Below are 20,978 nucleotides of genomic sequence, written 5' to 3'. Positions count from 1 at the left end.
ACGGTCGCGTGAGATAATCGTCTGATGTTTGGTCGTACTGAAACCTTCCGAATATTCTCGATCGGGAAGCAAGGAAGAATCTCGAGTTTATATGATCGGAAATGGTCGGGAAACTTCGTTTAAGAATGGAGAAAATAACAAAAGATGATGGAGGGGAAAATGAGATAGATATAAGCGACGAAAATTATGTATTGTTTTCTACGATAAGAGTGTGCGTGTGTTTGTGATTTATATATAGGAAGAATAAATAGAATAATCCTCATTAACATTACCAAAAATTATGCCTAATGATATTAAGGTGCAATCTTAATGTTTTTTTCTTTAATAACATAGCAATTGGAGGTTTCTACGACTAGCAACTTACTTTAATGTGTACATTACCTAGGTAAAATGTTAAAAAGCTTTTGTGCCGCTCGTTAACGGAACAAATCAATTAATCTGTACCATGAACGGTAGGTAAGTGTACATTAACGCTTTCAAGCTTTAACGGTAGCATAACATGGTTGAAAGGGATTCAGTCTTAACGGATTGGATTTCCTAATATTCTGGTTAAACGCTTTTAAAAAAGTGATTTTAAAGTGAAAGACAAAGAACGTCTCGGATAGCTAAAAAATTAAAAATTTGAATTGCTTAAATACTTAATGAAAATTCAGTTCCGACGATCTTAGAGTTTTTGAAAGCGTTAAATGCTACTTCAATGACTGTTTCAAAATGCTTGCATGTAATTAGTAAAATTCATAACGAAGAAAATGGTAACGACATCTACAACGCAGGAACTAAATTAACCACATAATATATTTTAAAGAAAATTAAAAGAAAATATAAATATAAATGTTTATTTAATATTTTTTAACTTTTATTTAATGGTCAAGTTAAAATTATTGTTATAAAAATGCGTAAATAATATATAAATATTTATACTGTAAAAAAATAATAATAGAGACTCACTTCATTTAAACTAATATTTTGACTGGTATATAATTTAATTAAAAGAAATAAATAATATTAAATACAACTTTTTAATATTTTTTTAAGTATCTATTCAATGTCAATTCAGATTTAACAAAATAGCTAAAAATATACCTACCTATTAAACTATTTATATAAAAAAAATATACAATAATAGAACGAACTTTACTTGAACCAGTAAATTCGACTAACTTAGTTCGTATAGTTGTAGCGTTAATGCTGTAAGCACCATCTCAAAAGTTATGGATAGTAAATTACAAACTGTGATGTGAGCACTTGTTACACACTACTCGCTATTTGATATACATATTTTAGATTACATTGTTAGGGGCTTCGTCGTTTGTACTAGTAGCTGCACTGTAACTACGTGAGATAAAACCAATTGTGAGTTATAATTACTATATTAAAATTAATAATTTATATAAATTAGAACAAGAGAAAGGACAAAGTGTGCAGGAAATTCGTAGCTCAGAAAATGATGAGAAAAGAGAATAAATAATCCCTAATTGATTGGACGTGTTAGTTTGTCAGATTGTTCACCACGAATATATTTAAATAAATTTTAAAACTATAATCAGTCCTTATATAATTTGCTTAATTCAACTGATTTATTTTAATTTCATACACGTTTGTATTATTACATAAATATCATCAAACATCTTTCCGTTTAATTTAAATAAGCGTTCCGAACATATTCAATCAGTTCATTAATTGTATTAAGCGAAGTTGAATATTGCATAGGCTATATATAATTGAAGAATCCTAGATTTTGATCTTATAATTCGTATTATATGTTGAAACAGATATAACGGTAAAATTTACGCACTTAAAATCCTTTCTCTGCTCAGGGATATCAAAAAGTGAAAAATTCGAAATTTAGAGATTTAGATAACGCAGCGCTACAAGTGTTTCTTCAACGAGTCAAAGGAACACTTTTAATTTTAGTCCAACTTTCAGACTGATCCTTGCGTTTTTTCTGGAGGGAATTTTTTCTTATTTTTAAGAAAACTTACAAATACTTTATCTTTGTATTGTGAGGATAAGAGAAATTCGAGAGTGAACAATAAAGCAGTATTTCCTGTCCCGAGGAAACGGAAAGAAATTTAAGACGTAGATAACGAAGAGCGATTACTTTTAGAAGTTTGCCAATCGATGTTCCGATAATAGCTGCAGACTATTTCCTTATAAGGAAAGTTAAGGAATATGTTCTTTCTTTTGTCGTGTGTATGGTGTGAGTATGAGTGTATAAGAATGTATGTATGCGCGTGCGGTTGGGTGCTTATAACGTACGTGACCAAAAGCAAAGAGATTATACGATCAATTGCCATCCGTGAGGGTGCGAAGTGGGGAATTGAAAGAAAGGAAAAATTAAGAAAAAAGACGTTACAAAGAAATGACGTAAGACGTTGCAAAGAAACGACGAAAAATTATTGACGGGGATAACACGTATATAATATGATAAGTAACAAATAGCCAAACTTCCTATTGTTGATTAAGGTGTGTAAACTTGATCTCAAGGTAACTTAACGACGCTGAATCAAATAATGCTAATTTTTTTGCAATAAAATGTCCTGTTTTTTTAGAAGAAGGGTAAAAAAGAGTAATAAATGGCCTTATCTTAGAATTTAGGCATTTAACTGAAAAAATTTCAAACAAAAGTTGTAGAGAATTAAAAAATATATAAAGGATGTTCTATGGTTTATCTTTGTATTTGAAAAAATAAGCGAGAAATAGTGGTAAAAGTAATTGTAAGAGTGGGGAAGCAAGTCCCGCCTCTCAGTCGGCTTTTACACGCGAGCGGGCTAGTGACGATTCACGAAACGGAAAGGATCGTAACCGAAGGTAAAGCTCGAAATGCGGTAGATTCTGCACGCAGGCGTGGTATACATTCTGCATCGGATAATTTGCACGCTTCGCGAAGCAGAATACTCGATTTTGAATTTACTCGTAACAACCTTGAGAGCAATAGAAAAAACGATGAAAAAATGGTAAAAGTACTATAAAACCGATATGCGATCTCTATCCTTTTGTGTCGATAACTTGAACGATCGATAAATTGAATTTACTACCCGTCCAAATTTCCTTCATCTATTCGTTGTAATATTCTCTAGTTCATTACAATGAACGATTCTCGTAATATTATACAAAGTTAAATTATATTATACCTGGTTAAAGGTAGAAACTTTGATGCGTACATTGTTTGTCATAATAGACATGGATTATTAGAAATTCCTTGTTCTCTATAATGCGTTATTTTGAAAATGGTCACATTGTTCAATCGTTTATGATATAACCTTATACTCGTAATATTCGTTGAATATTTCATTAACTAGTAGAAACCACATATTACCTTAAATTCAAATTGAACTATTAGTCGAACATTCCTAGTGATAAATTGCAAAGAATTTCTGGGTATATAAAAAAAAAAAAGAAAACTGATAATACGAATTAAAAATATCGCATTATTAACTTACTTTTTTTTTTATTAAAAATAATATAAGGTACAAGGCGTTGGTGTAAACCAATGTAGCCAACGTTTACATATTAGAGGTGTACAATCACTTTTTTTAAAAAAAATTTTAAATTTACAAATAATATTAAATTTAACATTTTTATGCTAATATAAATTATTAAACTACCTAAGTAGCATTATCACAATATTATATAAGTATGGTTTATCACTATTCAGTTTAGTCTTAATTTATGACTTAGCTATGAAATTCAAAATTAAGCATAGTATTCAATTCAGTTTGTAACAAAACATAACAAAGTAATGAAAATTATATAAAAACACTCTTTCTATACCAATGTACTTAAACATATAAACATTGACGGCTTATTAACAATTCATTATATAAATCTTTTAATAGACAATAGAAATTTGCTTAAACAGTTCAAAATTCCCTGGCTCAAGTTTCCTAAAAGAAATTCTGCGCTGTAAGGGGCATGGCCTAACAGCACGGTTAATACTTTGATAAATTCGACTCTTTGATCATCATACAAGGAACACTAAAATAAAATGTGGTTCGGGGATTCTTCTACACCACCGCAGTTACAAGATGGAGATTGTACAATACCATATTTAAATAAGCAAGCATTCAACGAGTGATGACCACTCCGAAGCCTGTTGATGGAAGTAACTGAGCGTCTATTTAAGCTAAATTTACTAAACCATGGTTTGGACGTGTTGACGTAGAAGTTATTTCTATAGTAGTTACCTTTATCAATGTTCGAAAAAATGAACCATTCGTGGAATTCAGACCACATCCTGTCCTTCCATAGTTTTTTAAAATCGCTTGCAGGGAGAAGAAGGGAGGTATCTCTACCGGTGAAAATTATCGACACAAAAGGATAGAGCTTGCATATCGGTTTTATAGTACTTTTACCATTTTTTCATCGTTATTTTCTCAAAACAATTTCTCAAACAGCAAAACATCATATATTACAAACATATATATTACAAAATTATAAATCAAATTGATATTTACATTTTTATTTATTTATTTATATTACGTATAAAATTAAACTCGACTAGGATACAGCATCTGCAATAGAATGAAGAAAATAAAAATTTATACCTTTCTGATTTAAATTTAGAGAAATTTGTGATCTATAGTTAATAATTAAAAAAAATCTCTACTTACAATTCTAATGCGATGACCCATAGCTTTGGCTGGCAAATTTCTCTTGAATTTAGCACGAACTGAACCACTGGTACCATGTGGACGCGTTACATTACCCCAAATGGCTCTTACTTTAGTTTTTTTTGTAGTTTTATTACCAGGAACAGGTGTTCTGTTCTTAGCCTGAAAAGATAAATATTTGTAACTATATGCTCTCATTGTCAAATTATTATAATTCAATATTAAAACACTTACTTTGTATACGTAAACACATTTCTTGCCGATATAAAAATCAGAGTCACCTTTTGTTCTCGCTCCTTCAACCTTTAATAAAGCTGTATGTTCATGTTGATTACGAAGACCACGCTTGTAACCAGTAAAATAGCTTTAGCGTAAAGACGTCCATGTCTTTTGAAAGGCCGTTTTTTTAACGGTACAGGTTCTGAAGCCTTTTCTATTGGCTTCTTCTGAGCTTTTGTTTTGGATTTAGGAGTCGCAGCAACGTCTGCCATTTCTGTAAAAAAAGGTTATTACAATAAGTAATATATAGAGTTTTGTGCATTTCAATTATATATCACTATAATCAATATTTATATTATTTATAAATATATTGAGGTTCATAAGTATTCATTTAATTTTTCAATAAAACTTATTTTTTTAAGTTCTTTTTAAGAACTTATACCATGTTTAAATCAATCAATGTATTATTTTATAAACACACAAGTGTGATCTGTAATAACGATTGTTTGATGATTGAAAAAATGAAATATTTATTTCACTGTTTTTAACGTTATTATGTTGAAGACAAACATCGTGATACAAAGCAGTTTTTAGAATCTGTTGAAATCGTAAGATTATTTGCAAAATGTTGTTAAATTAAATTTCGTATTACACCTTAACATCACGTTAAACAAATTCTCACTATTATCTGTCTTACTTTTTTATTAATTATAGAGATATGTTTAAATAATTATAGAAGCACATAAGGAACAGACGTACCGGATATTTTCACGTTCTAAAAAGACAGACAAACTGAATTGAATACTATGCTTAATTTTGAATTTCATAGCTAAGTCATAAATTAAGACTAAACTGAATATGTGATAAACCATACTTATATAATATTGTGATAATGCTACTTAGGTAGTTAATAATTTATATTAGCATAAAAATGTTAAATTTAATATTATTTGTAAATTTAAAATTTTTTTTAAAAAAAGTGATTGTACACCTCTAATATGTAAACGTTGGCTACATTGGTTTACACCAACGCCTTGTACCTTATATTATTTTTAATAAAAAAAAAAGTAAGTTAATAATGCGATATTTTTAATTCGTATTATCAGTTTTCTTTTTTTTTTTTATATACCCAGAAATTCTTTGCAATTTATCACTAGGAATGTTCGACTAATAGTTCAATTTGAATTTAAGGTAATATGTGGTTTCTACTAGTTAATGAAATATTCAACGAATATTACGAGTATAAGGTTATATCATAAACGATTGAACAATGTGACCATTTTCAAAAATAACGCATTATAGAGAACAAGGAATTTCTAATAATCCATGTCTATTATGACAAACAATGTACGCATCAAAGTTTCTACCTTTAACCAGGTATAATATAATTTAACTTTGTATAATATTACGAGAATCGTTCATTGTAATGAACTAGAGAATATTACAACGAATAGATGAAGGAAATTTGGACGGGTAGTAAATTCAATTTATCGATCGTTCAAGTTATCGACACAAAAGGATAGAGATCGCATATCGGTTTTATAGTACTTTTACCATTTTTTCATCGTTATTTTCTATTGCTCTCAAGGTTGTTACGAGTAAATTCAAAATCGAGTATTCTGCTTCGCGAAGCGTGCAAATTATCCGATGCAGAATGTATACCACGCCTGCGTGCAGAATCTACCGCATTTCGAGCTTTACCTTCGGTTACGATCCTTTCCGTTTCGTGAATCGTCACGATGGAAAGGATCTTTCTTTCTCTCTCTCTCTTTTCTCATTCCGTTTTTTTCTTGCTCGTGAAAAATTCGATAAACGTATTTATTTGCTTTCCTTGAAAATTTATTGACATATGGTTTTATTTAAACAGATCATTTCTTCAATATATTTTTGATCAGTCGATAAGTAGATTCCATTTAAAAAGTAGTTTTAGGATCTACTACCACGTTAGTCATAGATTTCGTAGTTCCAAAAAATAACGACGTTTCTTATTCACGTTACATGTTCGTTTGGTGCAATGTAATATTTCAAAAAATAAAAAGGATCCTTCTTTTTCTCTATATAAAAAAAATAATTCCCCACGAAGAATCGAACGTTAATAACCGGCGCGAGAAGCAAAGACGTTACTACTTAGGCTAACGCACCACTCGATAATTGCTCAATTTTTTTCGTACAATTCTTAAGACCTCGAAGATGAATCAGAATGCATTACTGTTTTCTTATAACATAATAAAAATGAATTAAAATTATGTATAGACAAAAAATAAATTCCACGTTTTTAGAATATCTTTTCATATATATCTTGAATTAATTTTATGTGTGGATATAAAATTCTTCTTTTTCAAATATGTATTTAATTTGATAAACTAATAAATTTTTACGAGACAAAAAGTCAGTAATTTAAAATTTTATAAAATACATAATTTAATAGGAAAAATATTTAAATTTTAAATTTCGTCTTAAAGAGAATACGTATTCAATTTGATATACAAATAAATTTTTGTGAGGCAAAGAATTTATATCAATTAATTATTCTAATTAATTTTATGGCGAGACACAAAATTAATTCATTATTTTTACTCTCAACTAAATAATAATAGTTTCTGTTAAAATGAATTATTTTTTTTTTTACTCAAGGTTCATTATTTTTGACAATAAATAAAGAAACGACGTGCTATAAGCATCAAGATTCGATTTAAAAGTGCCGCGCTTATGCGCCGATATATATAGATATACAAAACGCTCGATGCACGATGGCCAAGACGTAAAATTCTGGCTACCAAATGAAAAAATAGAAAGAGAGAAATATCGGTTTTCTTTCTCACTCGCACTTGTATACAAAACGCTCGACGCTCGATGGCCAAGACGTAAAATTCTTGCTACCGAAAGAAAAAATATAAAAAGAGAAATATCAGAACGCTGAACAATCGATGGCCAAGGACAATAATACTCGTTATCGCCTAAACAAATAGAAAAGGGAAATATCGGTTTCTTCTCTCACTCTCACTTGCATTCAAGACCGAGAGTCCCGAAGATTGCCGAAGATCCTTCGTTTGTGTATTAGTGCACACGGACGCTCGCACGCATACTAGCTCGCTCGCGTGTAAAACGCGACGGAGGGATAAGCTTGCTTTCTCCCACTCTTACAATTTTTTTCCCATCTTCAATCCAATTTTATTCGCTTATTTTTGAAAATACGAAGATAATTCATAGAACATTTTTTTAGTATTTTTCAATTCTCTACAACTTTTGTTTGAAACTTTTTTCGATTAAATGCCTAGATTCTAAGATAAAGTTATTTTTGACCCTTTTTTACCCTTTTTCTCAAAAACGGCACTTTCCACCTCAAAAAAATTAGCACCATTCGATTCAGCGTCGTCTATTTACCCTTATATCAAGTTTCCACCTTCTTTCCTGAGATATGAAGGAAACGGCCCGCGTTGACTGGACTAAATTAGTAATTTGGCAAATTATAGACAATTACGTTTTTATCCTACCAAATTGTATCTTTAAATAAATATATAAATATATATCCTCTCCTTTTTTCTTTTATTAATAACAAGGAGATGGTCAATGGGCCACATCTCAGATTTTTTCAAATTTTTCACACTTCTAGTACTCCATAAGAATATTCATTGTGCCTTTAAACATGTCGTATACTTATATTCAGCCGTTTGCGAAAAAACGCGGATTGAAATTTCACATAAATACGTATTCCTTTAACTGTAGTAGTGTAGTAGACTACAATAGCGGCGCTGTGTGTGTCTCTGATTTTGTCAAAATCTATATTTTGTCTCGACAGGCAAAGGGGCAGGGGCTGGGGCAAAGTATGTTTTCAAAGACGGTCGAGGAACCAGTCAGTGTAATATGATCTAACACCATGCTGATCTCATTGTAAAACAATAACAGAATAACAGAATACATCTTTAAATATTAGTAATTGTACTTGTATCTTTCTTATTTACAATAAATATGCATTTTTTATCTCGAAATTAGGTAAAGAAAGACCAGTTTTTTAAATCTTAACCAAGTCTGCTTCCCTCTGGAAGATTTGAAATCTTCGTGTACGTGTGAGAAGCTTGCATTCATAAAATGCAGTGTATACTGAAAAAATGTATGTTTCGTGTATCTACACGACGAATATCATCCTGAAAAATATATCGTTTGGGGCACGTTAAAAAATTAATTTTTGTTATTTATTATATATTATTTAATTTATAATTATTAATTCTATTACTTGCGTAATAATGTTGATTTCTTAACCAAATTTATAACGTTAGCAAAACAAAATTCACACTTCCTATAATATTATACAAATGCACTTTTTTTTTTTTAATTATAGTCCCTATAAAATTAATATGGAATACTCTAGAAAAAATAAAAAAAGAAAAATTTATTAGGCTTATTTCATAACAACGAAAAAGGAAAACATACTTAACCCTTTTAAGATAAGATATAGATATTGTAAGTAACTACACTACTACAGTTCAAGAAATACGTATCTATGTAAAATTTCAATCCGCGTTTTTTCGCAAATAGGCCAGTCAAAAAATGCCAAAATTCAATTTTTTTAGTTGTTAGCTTGCAAATTTGATTTAAGGCGCTGGTTATTAACGTTGGATTCTTTGTGGGGGAATTTTTTTTTTATAAGTTTTTTTATCTTTAACAAGGAGACGATCATAACAAATACAACAGAGTGATATGTTTCAAGATGGGTGAGGGCATAAATGAACGTAAGTATTGGATGAATAGAAGGAAAGACTATGCAGGATGTGTAAGATAAGTGGAGTCGTGGGGTGAGAATCAGTTGAATTCTGGTGGGGAAAAGTGAATGTAGGAGCTGGAAGAGAGAAGAAAGGATAGGGAATTTAGAAGGAGAGGGAGAAGCGAGAAAGTCGATTGAGAAAAATAGATAGCAGAGTGAAGTAGGACAGCCTCTGTAAGATATGATGTGTCTTTATTTGGGTGTTAATTATGATTTTTTTAGTTTTATGGTTTTGTTCATTGTATATATTTGTTTATTTCTTATTAAAGTTTAATTGTGTTGTTCAATATATATATTGTATATTTATTTATTAGCCTAATCTTATGTTCACAAAGATAGCATTGGTAAGTAATGCAGATAGATTGTAATGATTTTTGTTAAACGATTATAAAGGGAATGAACCCCTCAAACTCGTAAAAGGGAGAGTTATAGAGACAGTTAAAATTATAAAGTATACAAGTTTTACCACGTAATTAATAAAATAAAGCTAATAAAATCAGAATTTTTAAATATTTTATCTTAACTATTTTTGAAAAAATTATTTTTTAAAAATGCCCTGATATTTAGAAGTTGATATTAATAATTTCAAAAATTTTCAATAATTATAGGTTCATTGTTTTGAATTGTCTTTCTCTCTTTCTCTTTTTCTCTCTCTTTACTTATTATTTTTTAAAATAATTTATACATAGTAAAATATATACATATTTTAATATAATAATTTCAACATGCAACTATCCACATACGCAACATCCACACAATAATCTTTCATACTTAGATTAGTAAAGTTTTAAGCATACTTATATCACATGTAACTTTAAAATATTATGTTTAAAGATTAATACAATTGTATTAACATTGCTTTATAATATTAACATTGCTGAAGTTTATCTTGCAATTGTGCATATCGCATTTGTAATATACGTTCACGTTCAGTTTGTCTTTTTAACATCTTCAATAAGAGCATTGACTCTCCTCGGAATTGCTGCTTCCTCTTGATTTTGTAAAAATTTAAATGTCGAAAGTTCCAAATGGGCTTGTTCTATTTGTTCACACAAATCGTGTAATTGTTTGATTAAGCTTGTGACCTGGTCTAAAAAAAAAATTATGTTAAGATTGCAATTAATGTCAATATTTAACTATATATATTTAACTATATATATGTTAAATAATTATCTGATAACCTCCTGTTAAAACTATCAATTTTTATTCCATTCTAGCGGCTTTTTTAGCTTCACCAGTCATATGCATCCGATTTTCTTCTAATTTTCTTTCGAAAGCTTCTACTCTATCTTTTTTGAAGGCTAAGGTTGCTCTTGTATACCGTTTTTGTGTGTTTCCTAATATAATATCTGCGATAAACATTCTTCCCACATCGTTGTATATGCATCTAAACTTAAATCTCCATGCGCAATACCATCCTTAAAAACTTTCATTTCATCGGTGAGTAATTTTTTCGCTGCATCCGATTCCTCTTCCTCAAAATTTATATAAGTTATTATTACATTCTTTAGTCGTGCTGATATTATATTTAATTAATAAGTTTTGTTACTTTCATTGAGAAACGTATCGATATTACGAATATTATTAAAATAAATGAAATCAATGTTGACAGAAACTATGGAAAAAAAAAATATTTCTTATTCATACATCAAACCACACAATTTATACGCTTTTTTTCATATAGGCTACGACTTGATAAACTTTACACTATATATTTTCACAGAAAATTGGAAAATGAAACGTTTCTCGAGGTCATCGGCCTCGTCATATTTCCTTGAGCACGAGCGAAGTAAATCATGTCACTAGATTATAATTATTGAAATTATTTTATCTTCTATACTATCTTTATTTCTGTAATTGTTATAGATTTCGAAGACAGAAATCTTCATTACCGACAAAGATAGGCATAGCATTAACGAGCCAGAACAAGTTGAGTAATGTGGCCACTTAATTCACGGGTTCGATAAGGCAGCCTTAGAACGTACTGCATGTACGCCGAAATTTATATGGATTGTGAAATATTGACAAAGAACGAATATTTTTCAATAGACTGTCATAAAGTGCGGAAAGTAAACGTTTTTTTCACCGTCCGTCTTAGAGCGATGAGAGTCAGCTCCAGAAGAGTCTCGTAGATAGTTTGTAAATAGATATTGATTTCTCTTGAGTCAATCTCGAATAATCTTAATTTCTAAATACGTTTTTCATCATTTTGCTACTTGCAATAACAGATTCATTCGTCAATGAAACAGATTAGCACTCAAAATTCGAATAAACGCAGGTAAGTATCATTTAATTAATCTCATTTCTTGTTTAAGAAAATAATAAATTGCTTCCTTTGTTGTCGCAACAAATAAATTTTCAGATCATTTAGTCCTACCCGTCTTTTGATCGTCTCAAGTAATAGTCGAGCTAGCTGAGAATACACGGAGTAAATCATAATAGGTATGTTAGTTTTATAATCTAAGTAGCACCCAACAATAAATTCATTAAAATAGTTTATAGTTAATAAACCAGAAATTGACCCAGATCACTCAAACAAGAATACTTAGTTAGAAAATAGATAAAAAAGTATTCGGTCTCAAAGCGTTTAAGCTTTTGAGTATCAAAGAAATTTTTCACTCTTGTTATAATTAAATGTAGGCATTGCAACGCATATAGCTGGATATGGGCGTGATAATAATATGACAAGAAAAGAAAACTCTATATTTTGTTCTCTTATTTTTTTCTCTTCTCTTATCTTTTCTTCAAATAACTTCAAAATATATTTTTTATCTATTACTACTTATAACCTTAAATAATAATACTTCAATTTATAATCTACTTATTGTTTACCTTATTTTTTATTTATTATTCTAATAAATTTCAAAGAGTAACACATTCTCGCATGATCGTCTTTATTGGCACACGATAGTGGATTCTGAAACAAGTAATAGAGAAAGGAATACACGACAGCATAACTCTGTAGCTTTACACTAATATAGTGGCAAATTTTAAATTGATTGGCTGAACTTCTTACGTGCGTACATAAGTACACACTCTAGTAGTTATCACCTTCTGTACTGCATCTCGGAGGCTAATTCCGCGGTAGTTCTTCGGTTCTGTCTTAGTTCTTTTCTTAAATATGGGAACTGTTATACTCTCCTTCCATTGGGTTCGCACTTTTATGTTTTCTACTATTTTATTGAATAGGGTACTTAGTTGTTCTGTTAGTTGTCTTCCTGTGTATTTTATTAGTTCATTTGTTAGCTAATCTGTTCCTGGTGTTTTTCGGTTTTTTAATTTGTCTATGTTTTTTGTATTTCTCCAGATGAGATAGTTCAATCGTTTAGTGCCTCCTCTTCTTCTTCTTGGCATCTGTTATAAGTCTCCTTCGTCTCGTTTTTGTACAGCTCTGTGCATTGTTTTTCCTATTCAACTGTTGTGATTTTGGTGGTCTGCATGGACACGTTTACATGTTTTCTTCGGTTTCGTAGCATATTCCATACTTTTTTCTGTGCTTCGAGTAGGTCGTGTTCCATGTCGGCCGAGAATTTCTCCCAATAGTCCTATTTATTAAGTTCCCGGGTATTTCAACAATCTCATCTCGTTTAGAGATGTTGTCTAGGTGCGCTTGCAGCAGATCGTAAAATTCATCTTTCTCGTTTTGTGATTTTGTGATATTTGGAGCATATACACTAATAGTGTGTGGCGGTATCTTGTCTTCTTTGGAGCTGTAGCATTACCTGTAGTATCCTGTTGCTGATGTATTTGGACTCTAGTACATTATCTACGTATCTCTTGTGTACCAGTAAGGCCTACTCCTAAGGTGGCTCTTTCGTCTTTGTCTTCCCGCTATAGAATAGGATGTATTTTCCATATCGAAGGTTTCCTTTGCTTTTATTTTTTGTTTCGGAAAAATTGCAGATATCTATTTTGCATTTTCTCATTTCCTCTATTAATTACGGGTCTCTGTTTTTTATGGAAGTTACGCTCCAGCATCCTATTCTAAGCGTTTTCAAGTTCTTCCGTTTTCATTACATATTTCCTTTTGCTTGCCGTGTTTTCATCGTAATTTTCGTCCTATCCGAGGATCTACTACTAATTTCAGGAGCATAATACATGAATTATAACATATCTAGCACTCACGTGTTTATCGGATGTTTCGACACTATTATATACACCAGTTTCTTCCATAGTTTATATAATTTTCATTTCACTTTATGTGAATATAATTATAAATATTAATAATCAATTCAAATTGTTAGTTGCTACAGAAAAATATTTTTTACGGCAATCGCATTATTTCAGGTAACTTGTTGAAAGAGCTGAAATAAAATAGTTTCTTAATTAGTTTGACGATTCAGAATAAAAAAATTGTTTACAAAAGGATATTAACGAATTTCGTCTTTTGATCATTCGTCTTCAGTGAGGAAACAAAAGCTGTGATTCTTAAAAATTAAAAATGAATAGGGAAAGAAGAAGAGGAAGGTACATATCACCACATGGCTCGAAAACGTGGGAATACCTCTCAATATTCGCTTGTAAGTTTTTTTAAATTATGTTAATAGAAATGATAAAAGCAAAAATGTGAACATATGTTTATTTGTAAAAACAATTCTAGGCACACTGTTAATATTATCTCTTGGCATTGTGCTAGGATGGAATTCACCAATGGTCGTGTTGTTATCATCACCGGATTCGCCTATTCATGATAATAAATTGGATATTTCAACTTTAACGGCTTTGCTATCAACCGGTCAAATGCTAGCACCAGTGATAAATGTATTAGTAACTGACAAAATTGGAAGAAAATATACAATTTTATTGTGCAGTCTCCCACTCGTTGCAAGCTGGAGTATAATCTTAATGACAAAAAGCGCATACGTAAGTATTTCATTTTCATTTGTAACGAAGTAAAGATAATTTACAATCTTTTCGGTCATACGTGTATACTCATGCTATTCACCAAAGCCTCTTTACCGTTCCAATTGCATGTCAACACTTACAAGGAGTAGTTGTTATTATTTGATGTTTATGAAACTTTATAAATTTATATAGGTTCCTTCAGGCTACAGACCCTACGTACTCGAATATTATCAAAAACTCCATAGGTGCAGCCGTTATCAAGAAGATTAGGGTTTAAGTTTTACCAGTATTCCCATATTATATTCCTATACCATTTCTTTAAATCAGATATCAACAAAAGTTGTTGTATTTACGCAGATTTCTTCAACGCGGAGTCCTCTGGTGATTCGTTTTAGCTAATGATGAGGAAGGTAAAGGTGGAATTAAAATAAAATTAAAACACGTGATTGAGCCAATAGAAAATGTGATCTTTTATTGGCTCGTCAGGGAAAAGCCTTATGACATAAAAACCCTGGTTGATAACTCGAATATAAAGTAATGGTATCCAAACAAAGGTTGGACTTGTGGCTAGCCTCTCACTCGCTTCAAGTGTACAAAGTACTATAGGTTCTCTCACCTATAGCTCCCGTCTCACTTCGAGTGTACAAAGTACTAAAGGTTCTCACCTATGGCTCCTGTCTCACTCTTATCGCTGATATAAGTATTTGATATACTTGTTCCGGAAGTAATTCTCTTGCTATATCGCTTTCTGCCTGGATTCTTCGCCGGTTGTCTAATAAGGAGACATTAAACTGGAGCACCAACGGATTTTAACGGGCTTTGGTATAATAGTAGTATACCTTTAAGTTGTTATCGAGGTAAAATATTTTTATTCATTGGCTAGCCAATTTTGAGAAAAAAACTTTTAAAGATTTACTTTTTCTTATACCCGTGTTATATCCTTTGAAATTTACCTAATTAAGAAGAGACGCGCTAACGTAAATAGTAGCATTCTCGTTTCTCGCGCTGTGGTAGTTAGTGTTCAATCCTTTCTAGGAGAAATTTTTGTAATTATACTTCTTTTGGCGCGTTTGGGAAAATGTGATGAGAGTGATTTTTTTCCGAGCGTCAGTAAAAACAACACCACGAAGTTTGTCGGTATTTACGATGCGCGACAAAGCGAAATTTACAGCATGAAGTCGTCTTCTCTTCTTCTTCCAATTTTTTCTCAAGCGGGTCACCCATCCAAATACTAATCGGACTCAGTGCTGCTTTACTTAAATGATTGAGCGAGAACTAATGCTACCATCGTGCTATAGCCGTTGATGCATAAAGTAATTCGATATATCTCCCTTACATTTAGTGTGAACTGATATCTATATTTTGATATTTTTTTATTCTTTATTATATATATATATAGATATATCGATATATTATATATATAATATAGTATTATTATTATTTTTTTTTAAGTTATTTTTTTGAAGTTATTATTGAGGTTATTGAGGTTATATTCGTTTTGGTATGCCAAAGAAGTATAACTTCTTACGTGCGTACATAAGTACACATAATAGTTTTTTTTTGTATAAGTTTTTTCTATCTGTAAGTTAAAAAATTTTTTTTTCTCAGTCTTTAAATTCTAAATATATAAAAGTAAGAAATAAAGTTATTATAACAAAAATTTAGAAACAATAAAATTGTTAAAATCTTGCGCAAATAATAAAGGAAGACGATTAGTTGAATTATAGTTACCATTTTATATTTTAACAGATATATAAAATATATAAAATTTCAATATCCCTCTAATAACTCATTTCCTTTGCTTTTTTAGAGTGTTAGTATTATCAATGTAGTTATAATAAAACTCTTGCTAACGAAGGAAGGAAACTTGATCTGTTAGAAGGCATGATTTTAATATTATATATACATGAACTTGTTAATAAATAGAGTATATGATTGTTATTTTTTACTGTTAAAATTTTATATTTTATATACTTGTTAAGAAGTTGATTGCTTTAATTTTGTTTTGTAATTATTTTAATTCTCTTTCCTGTATATAGTTAAAAATTAAGAAATGAGACAAAAAATTTTTAAATTTATAGATGGAGAAACTAATACAAAAAAAAACTTCCCCCGAAAAGGTTTGAAGACTAACAATCGACGCAAGAAGCGAAAAAGCTACTATTTACGCTAGAGTGCCGCTTAATTAATTGATAGATTTCAAAGAATATAAAACGGATATATAAAAATGCAGAACTTCAAAAGCTTTTTTCTAAAAATTTGCTTGCGAATGGATAAAAATATTTTACCACGATAACACCTTAAAAGTATTTTACTGATATGCCAAAGCTCGTTGACATCCGTTAGTGCTTCAATATAATGTCTCCTTGTAAGATCGCAGGCGTCCAGTTGAAGAATAGGACGAGTATCTTTGCTAATGGCCCAGTAAGAAAGGATGGAGATTACAATATATATTTTTAAAATTATTAAACTCGTATTGTTATGAATATCGCCAAAAATAAAGGGTTCCATTTGAAAAAACATCAATATTCTTAAAATTTCGTAAAAAAAAACTTTAAGGAAAAATTCTTCTAAATATTATATTTCCTTTACTCAATAGTGCCACTTTTACGAATATAGTTTTTTCATACAACTATAAGCAAAAAATATATTTATGCTATCTAATATTGCTGAAAAACTTTGTATATATATATATATATATGTTATCGTAAAACATCGAAACAGATTCAGTCGGTAAAAGACCAAATATTTGAGTTTATTATTATACAATATTATTTCGGACATACTGCATGTTAATCTTGACACTTTTCTATTTTGGTCTTTCAAAGTAAAATATATGCTCTAGTAAAATAGTTCGTAAAGATTCATTTTTGATTCGTCTGCTGTATATTTCTGTTGTACACAATTAGTTCATTTATCACACAGAATCAGATAAAAAGAGTAACTGTACATAAACTTTACCTGATTTGAATCTAAATAATAAAAATTTTGTGCGACAAAGTGTCTAATATTCTTTTCTCTCTTTTAATGCTTACAGATGTGGTACGTAGCAAGATTTTTGTCTGGCATCTCTGTAGGAGTAGGATTCGTCGTAGCTCCAATATACTTAGGCGAAATATCATCGGTAAAAACGAGAGGTGCTAACGGAACCATGATTAGCATCATGTGCAATATTGGTATCTTGGTATCTTTTATAATAGTGCCCTATTATTCGATAAGAAACACAACGGCTAGTTTCATTTTTCTGTCGATCTGTTTTGTGTTTCTTTTTTCGTTTATACCAGAATCGCCATATTATTTGGCGATGAGAGGAAGAATGGAGGAGGCTGAGGAGACATTACAAAAACTTCGAGGAAGAATAGATGTATCCGATGAATTAACAAAGATAGACCAATTCATAAAGAAAGAAGAAAATAACAAAATTAGATTTTGGAGCACGTTGAAAGACATATTTACGATCAGGAGACATCGACGAGCTTTCTTTATTATTTTTCTCTTAACCTTCAATAATTTTTTTAGTAGTTACTTACCGTTAATTTTTTATGGACAATTGATCTTTAAAGAAATATTAAGTACAGTTTCAGATTACACAATAAATATAGTTGCGGGTATTACGTTGCTACTATCTTCTATCGTAACTGGTTGTTTTGTCGATAGACTAGGTCGTAAACTAATAATTCTCGTATCAGGTATCATCGTTGGCATTTGTGATTTAACGATTAGCTCTTATTTTTATGCCAAGGATTTTTTTAACATTGACGTATCATCGTATTTTCTTATACCAATAATAGCATCTATTTCATCAATCTTCTTCTGTAATTTAGGTTTCTGTAGTATTTTGTCGATCATGATGTCTGAGGTCTTCGCTGCGGAAGTCAAAGTACTTAGTACATGTATTCTCGGTATCATTGGTGGTATACTTGCAATGATTAATGACCAGCTTTATATTCTTTTAGCAATATCCTTGAATTATGGTCATGGTCTTCCTTTTTTTGGATTCTGTCTTCTCGTTTGGCTAAGTACGGCTTTGTTGTATCATTTTTCACTGGAAACCAAAGGCAAGACTTTCATAGAGATTCAGAGAGAACTTCAAGATTGAAAGTTAACTCATTTTCTTGATTATTCTTTTCTATTGATTGTTTAACTCTTGATTGTATTATTAATATGAGAATAAATTTCTGAAGCACTTATACAGGATCGTGTTGTTCGAAATGACGGCAGCGGTTCCTAAACTTTCTTTGTTCTAGCGTCATTATTAAATCCAAGTTTTCTTAAGGTGATCTATGTCCATATCAGACAGTTGTTTTCTTAAAACTGTTAAATAAAAATATATAAATAGTTTTAACGAAAAAAATAATTAATTTTAAGTTAATTTGAAATGAGATTCGGTGACTTATATTGCACAATAAGTTCGCATGTAAATAGTTTGTAGTAAAAGGTGAATCAATTTTGGGAGAAAATTGGTGAAAACACGATCGATAAGATTATATTAATTCATCCGCAATCTGTGAGTAATACATTACAATCCGACGAGTTATTCGGGAGCGACGAAATTAAAGCACGAAAAACTAACGGCCGTTGTTTTTGTAAATAATCTGACGGAACTGCTTGTGTTTGAGAGATTACTTTCAGATCGTCAACAGCCATATCGCGCTGAGAGTACTAGTTTTAGTCCGATCACTAAAGTCAAACATCTCTTGGCACGGTTAGTAGTTCGATGGATGACCGCTTGGGAACACCGTGTGTTGTTGCCATAAATAAACAAAAAAAAAATATTCGACGGCCATGGCGCGGTGACAGCACTAGCTTCCGCTCGATCATGTAAGTTAAGCAGCGCTGAGCACAATTAGTGCTTGGATGGGTGACCCGCTTGAGAATAAACCGTTGATGTGCCGTTGACGTCAAGACTCTCCGTTAATATCTAGTTAATACCTCCTTGTTAATTCTTAGCTGGTCCCAAGCCCAGACAAAGGAGGAGATTTCAGAGGCGAGGCTAGAAACCTACCCTCGGTAAAGAACAATAAAAATGCTCCTGGAATTAGCAATAAAGCCTCGGATTGGACGGAAATAATGATGATGACAGCACAAGCAAATAGGAATGTGCAAAGAAAATAGAAGAACATGCACCGTAGAGGACAAACGGGTCGCACACGTGCAGGAAACAGGGAGGGGGTTTCCTGATATGTCAAATAGTTGAAAAGTATCGAAAAAGATTACGTAATGCAAAAGGAAAAAAATAATATCCAGAAATTATAAGCGTGGCGAAACGTTACAATATATATATAATTTTTATATTTTAATAAAAATTTTGATGGTACAACATATTCTTGACATTCTAGCGATTAATTTTTCGATATTATTTTTAATTGAATTTTTTCTTTTATATTTATATTTGATTACACAACTAACTCTTATAACAATGGATCTCAAGTTTTGTAATAGTAAATTTCCAATTGAAATCTGATTAAAACTAATTCCGATTTAAATTTAAAGTTTAAATTAAAATAAAAAACAAATAAAAAACACGTGGAATAAGAGAAACAAGGTCGTTCTAAAAAGCGTCCGGTCATCGCAAATAAAAACCGAGTAAAATTTTAAGCTTTGCATAATTTTTAATCTTAAAAATAGCACTTACACGATTGAGTTTATTTCGTCACGCGAAAATTACTGGCAATTAATATTGTAAATATATTACAGTTTGTTAGTTATTGAATATTGCGTGTTTTTCAAAAAATAATAATAAAAATAAACAATATATATATGTAGATTAAATAAAAGAGAGATAGAAATGTAATTAAATGAAGAAGAAAAAAAAACAATCTAAATACTAATGATCATATTCGTCCGGATATAGAAAAATTGTGCTAGGTGTACACTTGATAAAAGTTTAAATGTATAATATTATTTATATCCCCTTCTTTGTAAGTTTCCTTTTTAGTCGCTTTTTACGACAAATAGGGATTACTGAGTGGTATTATTACCAACCCACCCTACGTGTGTTATTATTATTATTTTTATTATTACATATCAAATTTTGTTTGTCTGATTTAAATAAATGTAATTTCATTATTTCGAATGATTTTTTTTTCGTAAAACAATTTAAAAGAATAAAAATAAGAGAAATAAAAACTAAATATATTTTCTTCAGATTATTTTTAATCTTATCAGTTCCGGAACATATTTTTTTTAACAAAGTATAATGTTTGTAGAAATAACGAAGCGAAAAACGATGAATCATTGAAAATTTTAATATTTTGTAATCAAAATTACCACGTGTCGGTAATCAAACTAATATTTTCAAGGAAATTCGTATAATAAAAAATAAAATATAATAAAAATAAAAAACACGCTATGAAAAATTGGAACTGCGTAAAATTCTAAAAATAAATTTAACGTTTTCTTCAACGCATGATAACGCTCTAAACAATACAATAATATTGTACTTTCTAAGATATAAATACGATGTTTGAATAGTGCAAAAGCTTCGAGCAACTCAACGGCATCGACTTAGAATAAAACATTTAGCTATAAAAAAAATA

The 20,978-nt window shown here is 30.4% G+C and overlaps 1 protein-coding gene and 1 pseudogene across 5 annotated transcripts; one reads left to right on the top strand and one right to left on the bottom strand.

Annotated features, from left to right (window-relative positions):
• Positions 1-4,334: 4,334 nt before the first annotated feature.
• LOC122526708 lies at positions 4,335-5,302 on the bottom strand (annotated as a pseudogene).
• A 593-nt stretch (positions 5,303-5,895) lies between these two features.
• On the top strand, positions 5,896-19,913 carry LOC122526678 (facilitated trehalose transporter Tret1-like). 5 transcript variants are annotated; one of them, XM_043650217.1, is made up of 6 exons: positions 5,896-6,209; positions 14,044-14,114; positions 14,195-14,457; positions 17,477-17,481; positions 19,061-19,260; positions 19,390-19,913. In XM_043650217.1, coding segments are annotated over exons 1-5 (372 nt in total). In that variant the 5' UTR covers positions 5,896-6,177; the 3' UTR covers positions 19,062-19,260; positions 19,390-19,913. The 5 variants fall into 5 exon arrangements, with proteins under 5 accessions (XP_043506152.1, XP_043506150.1, XP_043506148.1 ...); XM_043650215.1 differs by having other exon boundaries at positions 5,896-6,023; positions 14,231-14,457; positions 17,477-19,260; XM_043650213.1 differs by having other exon boundaries at positions 17,477-19,260.
• The last annotated feature ends 1,065 nt before the right edge of the window (positions 19,914-20,978 follow it).

Source organism: Polistes fuscatus, unplaced genomic scaffold (genome assembly GCF_010416935.1).
Source record: "Polistes fuscatus isolate 324 unplaced genomic scaffold, CU_Pfus_HIC Scaffold12, whole genome shotgun sequence".
Classification (NCBI taxonomy): Eukaryota; Metazoa; Arthropoda; class Insecta; order Hymenoptera; family Vespidae; genus Polistes; species Polistes fuscatus.
The sequence above is the reverse complement of the archived record's forward strand: the minus strand, read 5'-3'. Positions and strand labels throughout refer to the sequence as shown.

Excerpts from the sequence above, each read along its gene's own strand:
- LOC122526678 (XM_043650213.1), top strand. The coding sequence starts at position 6,178 with ATGTACGCATCAAAGTTTCTACCTTTAACCAG. Across the intron at positions 6,210-14,043 it reads AAGTTTCTACCTTTAACCAG|GGAAAGAAGAAGAGGAAGGT; the intron begins GTATAATATAAT and ends AAAAATGAATAG. Across the intron at positions 14,458-17,476 it reads TAATGACAAAAAGCGCATAC|ATGTGGTACGTAGCAAGATT; the intron begins GTAAGTATTTCA and ends TAATGCTTACAG.